The sequence below is a fragment of the Centroberyx affinis genome, unplaced genomic scaffold (assembly GCF_046629955.1).
Source record: "Centroberyx affinis isolate AG114_WGS23_722 - 3 ecotype Tasmania unplaced genomic scaffold, CSIRO-AGI_Caff_v1 ptg006241l_1, whole genome shotgun sequence".
In the NCBI taxonomy this organism is placed as follows: Eukaryota; Metazoa; Chordata; class Actinopteri; order Beryciformes; family Berycidae; genus Centroberyx; species Centroberyx affinis.
Window position 1 is genome coordinate 22,574 of NW_027283173.1, and position 6,962 is coordinate 29,535.

The 6,962-nt window shown below is 40.1% G+C and overlaps 1 protein-coding gene across 1 annotated transcript; it reads right to left on the bottom strand.

The window, feature by feature from the left end:
• Positions 1 to 803: 803 nt before the first annotated feature.
• ssbp1 (single-stranded DNA binding protein 1) lies at positions 804 to 6,234 on the bottom strand. Its single transcript, XM_071512327.1, has 7 exons — positions 6,175 to 6,234; positions 5,163 to 5,243; positions 4,445 to 4,502; positions 4,101 to 4,241; positions 3,504 to 3,591; positions 2,605 to 2,693; positions 804 to 2,510 (listed from the first exon to the last, which is right to left on the bottom strand). The coding sequence occupies exons 2-7, from the start codon at positions 5,184 to 5,186 to the stop codon at positions 2,467 to 2,469; spliced, it is 444 nt and encodes a 147-aa protein (XP_071368428.1). The 5' UTR covers positions 5,187 to 5,243; positions 6,175 to 6,234; the 3' UTR covers positions 804 to 2,466.
• Positions 6,235 to 6,962: the final 728 nt, after the last annotated feature.

A 6,962-nucleotide genomic window follows, 5' to 3' on the forward strand; every position in this document is an offset into this window, starting at 1 on the left:
GTTTAATTTTATAAAAAAAAAAAAAAATAACACCATTATTTTGAAATAAAATCAACCTTTTCCGGTCTTTCTCTGGCTAATTCTGATAGGTTGACGCAACTTCTCCGAACTGAATCCACAGGTTTCCTACGACCCATGTCCCGCCCACATCCATCTGACTGACCAATCAGACACACTCCCTTATTCAAAACCTACTTACGGGTTTCCTCTGAGCGGCGGCAGCGTTGACCAATCAGGCGGCTTGGACCTCCTGGGCCGCAGACTGACAGGAAACACAGCCAATGAAGAAAGGCTTCCACACTTTCCGTGACCAATAAGTTTAGGCCAAGAATACCTCTGACCAAACCCCGCCTCGCGGTGCAGAGATGCAGCCAATCAACGTCCACTGATAAAAAGAATACAATATTTTCTTACCAACTTTGGTACTCAGCAATTTTAAATCAGATCTTAATTCTCACTTTAGTAAACTTGTTTTGTGTAAGGATCTTACATAAGTTTCCTCTCTATTATGTTTTTTTTTTATTGAATTTTTATGTTTCTTACCTTGCTTTAGCTGGTTTTATCTGCTTCCCCCTGCTTTGTAAAGCACTTTGCAACTGAAAGCTTTTTTTGAAAGCATGACAGAGTTCTTAGCACTAGGATCATCAGTGTTTAAATCACAAACTTTGAGAATGTAAAATATTAGAAATATCTGCTCTCCGTTTCAATCTACACATGGATTATAGTATTAAAAACCCAGTGACAAACCGTATTAAACAACATGCAACATATACGAATGAACATAAAAACTCCAAAGAAACAGATCAGTGGAAAAAAAAAGGTCTATTAACACAATCGTTACAGACTGAGACGGACCAACCTCGTCCTTAAAGAAGACACCTAAGAACATGACAGCAACCAGCCACCGTCCAGGAAGGAAATGAGAGGAGATGGCGTGATAATCACAACCGACACAAGAGAGTGACACTTGCAGATAAAGGGCAGAAAGTAGGAACAAACGAAACAGAAAAGAGTCAGGTGGACTTTGGATCGGAAAAAACAGAAATACAGTAAAACCGTCACTAGCTGTTCCTCAGAAACCCAAACTGATTAGGGATGTGATCGGGAATACAAAGGAAAATTGTCCTCTATCATTAGTTGTCAAAGATAAAGTTAAAAAAAAGTCAGTTGTGTAGAATTGAAGGTGCTTCATCTGAATGAGCATGCATGTCTTTGAGCCCCTGTATTTCAAACAATTTCAGTCATCTGCACATCTCACTGGTTTTGAACCTTCATTCACGAGAGGTTTGGATGAAGCGAGGCTTTTCTGTAGCAAGTGCAAGAACGACAGTCGGCACCTGGCATTCTTAATAACATTCAAACAGGACGACATTTAAAAGCTTTGGGTCGGAGCATTTGCAAAAGAGCAGGACGACGAGAAGCTTCATGAACGTACATTTCAGACCTGGACAAAATGCTAGCTGTTTACTGGAAGGAAAAAAACAAACACTTGGTTCCTGTTGTCAGATGAAAACATTGCATCTCGAAAAACTCAAGCCGTTTACAAATTAAGACATTATTTCCAGATTGAAAATATTGGTTTTCCTCATTAATCCTGGCAAATATTCATCCATTGCGCTCATCTGGAAACTGTTAAATCAATCCTACTGCGACTACAGTAGTTCAAATCTATGACCAGGTGTTTCATTTATTGGTCTTTCTACCACAGAAAGACTCTTTTTCTCACCTAATGTAGACCAACACTACTTTCCTGAACTAATAAAAGCAGAGAAGTTGTCTTAACTGACAGTATGGGAAAAACTATGACAGATTTGACCCTGGTGTGTGTATGGGTTTCCCTTAATGGGGCTACAGCTTAACATCTTGTACTGAAATATCCAAACTCAGAGCTATAATGTATGAGACACAGTTTGAGGCGAGCTGGATGGGAATTTTTTCCAAGAACAATGAGCCACAATACTCTATCGATGGTATTTCCATCCCTTATAACCGTCATGTTATTCATATTGGTTTCAACCTGTTGGCCAACTCGATCTCCTTTCCCCATTGCCTCAAAAAGTTGCCCATGTCTCATCAATCAAACAACGCATTTGCAAACCAGGTCAGTTGCCTCCAACATGATTTTAACACTAGAGAGTACACGCAAAAGAGTATATATCTATATAATGGTCATGTACACATAAAATAATCAAAATACTAAATATGTGTGTATAATATGCGAGTTGGCTTTTTATAGCATACTCTTAATGCCTAAAGCACTAAGGTATTTTTTCCACCAGTAGGGGGAGCCACAGTTATACATAGCCAGTGTGTCACACCATAATCTGTCCCCCTTCTCGTGGATAAACACAGTTCCTCTGTTTGGTGGAGTTTAGTTCCTCAGTCTTTTTTTGTATAAACATAAGAGAGTAGTTGTAGAAAACAAGTCGTCGTCCCGTCTTGGCTGCAGACGGTACGGAGAGTCCCTCAGGTTCTGTCTCGCACGTTGTCGCTGAGGAAGACAATGTTGTCTGGAGACACAGGGGGAGACAGGTGGGTGTTATGATGAGGTGGGTAGAATTAAAGATTGAGTGTGTGTGTGTGTGTGTGTGTGTGTTCTCTGACCTGCGATGATGGTGGTGGCCTGCCGTCTGACTTGGTTCTTGTCCACATACTCTCCATAGTCTAGTTTCCCCTCCACCAGAATTCGAGACCTGCAACCGGCAACAGACAGTCTCAGGATTAGTCCTGTTTCACAGTCTACACACACACACACACACACACACACACACACACACAACGCTAACACATATTGCAACGTCATGCGTTTCAAGTAGAGGCGCTGAATGCAAATACTGCTAAATGAACAACTACAAACAATAAGTAGTCGTTTCTGGTGTAAAAACACGAAAATGGCAGTGGCAAATTGTAATTGTAATAAATAATGGCCATTTTTCCTGAGGCTCCCTAACATATACTGTGTTTCCTTTTTTTTACTGTTATTTGTCTTTGTCTGGTTTTGTCCAGTACATCTATAATGGAAACTTGATATATAGTTTGACTGTTACATATCATCAGTCAAGCATGCATAGTCAAGTCAAAATAATGTTAGAATTAGTCCATTTTATCTACAGCTTTAGCCAGAACAATAACACACATACCCAACATTTCAATACAACAGTAGTCTTCATAAAGTCTTCAATAAAATGCCTCCCCATTGGGAACATTCACCTTAACTGTTGGCTTGGGAACGCATTGTGACCATACATTTTTCTTTACTGTGTGGATTTCCAATAGTGGTCAGGCTCAGGTAGAGAATATTGTTGAAAAATGCTATGCTATTAGCAATTTACCATTTAAAAGACTGGGAAAAACAACACTGGACTAAACAAAAAAATATATAAAAAGGTATTGTGAAGGGGTGTTTAGACTCACATTACACCGTAACAGTGATTTTTAAGGATTTTTAGTGTGTGTGTGTGTTTTTGTCTGAGAAGAGACATCATCAGGAGTGTAGGCCGTACCCTTTCTTGATGTAATTGTAGGCCACGTCTCTCAAACCAGGTTTGAACACCGACACACGATGCCATGTTGTCTTCTGACTTACGTCCCCTAGAGTCACAAAACAGCAGCACACAGTCTATATAACTGAATTTAACACTCAGTCTCAATCCATCTGTCAATCATTTCTACACCCTTTATATAATAACCTGATTAAATCTACATGCTATGATACATGAACTCTATGTGGAAGTGCAAAGTGGGGTATAAGGAACATATATACTGTGTATATATATATATATATATATATATATACACACAGTATATCATTAAGAAGTATGGCTATGAGCCTAACTACTACTGTTGGTCATAACCCATTGAACAGAGGGTCTAAATGCGACATCTACTGGCCAAAAGCGATACTGCACAGTGACACTTTTTACCCTCACATGTTCAACAGAAATGGCAGACATAAAACATTAAGTGTGCAAGATGTACACTATCGCCCAATTCTACAGTGCAGACAAGCTGTTTTAGAGCAGCTGAAGGACAAGAGCTAAATCTTTTCCCATAATATGACAAGTGCCTGGCAAAGAAAACATCCCTTTAACAGTTCCTACCTGTGGAGGTCATCTCTCCGTCCCCGGAGCGCCACATCTCGTTGGTCGCTAATGAGAAGATGGTGACGGGGTTACGGCCCTCTACTTGTCTCATCACAGGGTCCTGACCCACTCGGCCCAACAGCTGCACACGGTTTATCGCTGGAAGATAAAAAACACACACACATAAAAAGTTATCAGGGTTTGTCTTGTTAATACGAAATATGCAAATACATAATTTCAAAAATGGATAGGTATACTTAATGAGAGACACAAAGATGTGTTATTATCTCAGTTATTGAGCTAACCTAAGCAAAGGTAAAATCCTTCACTTATACACACGCGCACCCACACACTTTACTCACATCTCTCTAGGATCAGGCTGGCGTCTGTGCTCCTGTGTCTGACCACCTGCCTAAAAATCTGTGGAGGAAACAGATTTTGTCACATGGCTATTAAATATACTTCCTATGTTATCAGTATGCAGAGTTTAGTGTAGGCTACATCCAGACACATTCAGTACTGTGCAAAAGTCTTAGGCACCCTAGAATGTTTATATAAATTGTGTCTTAGATGTTTATTTATGTGTCTTCTGCATTAGTGTGTCAGCAGACTCTCTTTGTAGTACATTTTTCTAGATTTAGAAACTTTTCATTTCATTATTTTTGAAAGCATCTTCACTTTATGGAATATTTTTTTACATGTGCCTAAGACTTTTGCACAGTACTGTACATCTGAAATTTTTGGTTTTTTTCCACACTTCTTTCTCATTTAATAGCTTGTATTTTGCTGACCTAATCTCTTTGCATACAATGCAATAGATAAAATAGTTCTCAGTACACCCAAAAATATTTGGTGAACAAGTTTGTTGCTAGAAAAAAAAAGGGAAGTCATACATAGAAAAAGCAACTGCATTCTTGCATATAATTTCAACTTCTGGCTGAAAATTCTTATGACAGTCTCAGAGACAAAAATATTACTCAATTCATCCATGCAAGACTTCAGTGTGTGGGAGTGTCTTTTTTCTAATAACATGCCTCAATTAAAAACACAAAAATGAACAGTTGTTGGTTTCCTTCTCACCTGTGCTGAGGCACTTCTCAACATTTTCTCTGCTGGAAGGACGGCTCTGAGTGAAGCGGCAGGCAAACTGAGAGACAGCGGCTGAAGCATTAAGAGAAGTGATCAGGAAAACACACAGAGACAGAAAATAAGGTTACCATCACTAGAAGTGAATGGGAGTCCTGCATCTACAGGGTTACATCCTGGGGCAGTGGAAAGTGCACAAGCAACTGCACAACACTGACATTGCAAGTGCACGTAAGCTGTAATGTACTAGGTATGAGCCTGTGTCTGTTTTTGCATATACTGTCCATTATTGTCTGAGTGTTGCTTGTCATATGGCTCGGATATGATGCAACATGTGAGGTCTTGTAGGTCACGCCAAACTCCATTCCAAAATCTGGCACTTTAATGGTGACTTGTTCATCTGCGAAGGTAAATACCTGGTAGAGCATGACTGAAGACGTTTAACGAATTAATAGGATCAACTCTTCAATTCGGCATGCATCCAATACTGCATTCTGTTTTTGCAGTTCACAAAGATGTCCACTTTCACCACTGGTTCGCCTATTAACACTACAAAATACTTTTGTGGCCTTCCACCAAGATACACTCTGGTACGCGATAGTGAGCGGTGTGAACCAGTTCTAACGATTACGATTTTATTGAAAGGAAGTGTTGTTGGTGGATAATCTATATGCCGAATTTACCAGAAGACCCTTACGATTCCTAAAATGTCTTAATCCATGTTCTACGAGGTGTGTGCCTTTGCCGATAAGCAAGGCAGCAGAGTGTATCGGGGCTACACTACAGTCAGACATGTTGAACGACCAGAGTCAAACCCCCCACTATCAAACGCAGCAGCAATGAGGCGTCTCGAGACTCCCGCCACTGGATGTAGAAATAAAACAACCGCATGGAAACAAACTGTGTTTCCGGCATGTTTTGGCCTACAGACTGCAGCAACTGACTAACAGATGAGCCGTACGGTGTTGGGATAGTGAGTGGTCAGAAGAAAGATGTTGAAACTTACGAGGTGCAGGACTTCAGAAAAGACTTCGGTAACCTCACGCTGTTTCCGGTCCGTCTCCGACACAGGTCCGACGTTCTCCGGAAACGTGAAAAGTTCCGCTTCGCGTCTCGTCTTCTTCTTCTTTGTCTTTTTTTTAGGGATTTGTTTGCTCTAAGATGCTTCAGGGCACTTTACTGCCCTCAAACGGTCAAAATTACAAAACTCATATAGGCCAGCCGCATGTACGAAATGTTTTGTTTTAGTATCAAGACATTTATGATTCTTGCCTCGGCCAAACAAAATTTTAAAAGAAAAGAAGAAACTCCTAGGTCTGGCAATTCTTTGAAATGAGCGTATTTTGTATGAAGTTTTGACATTTTGGAAAAAGAAAGAAAGAAAGAAAGAAAAACTAAATGACAAGAATTAAGACATAACAATAGCCTACTGTACCAATATCTATCCTCATCACTGGTCTGAAGCAAGCCACATGGGATGGCTGACCCCAGTGGCTTGAAATGGTCTGTTCAGTAGTTTAGAAACGTAAAAAGGGTCTAGTTGAAATAATTAAAAAAAATTGTAGTTTACTGTAAGTTGTTCCTGCAGCTCCACAAAGCACCACCGGATGGCGATGTACACATTATTATGGCATCTACACCAGCCTTGAGGGACCTGGAGGAAAAAGCATAGTATGGGTCACCATTTATCACATTTGGAAAACGATGTGGAGTGGAGAATATATACAGAAAATGTGACAGGATCGTTGCAGAATGAACAGGGAAGGGTAACAGGCCTATATCCCTGGTTGTGTA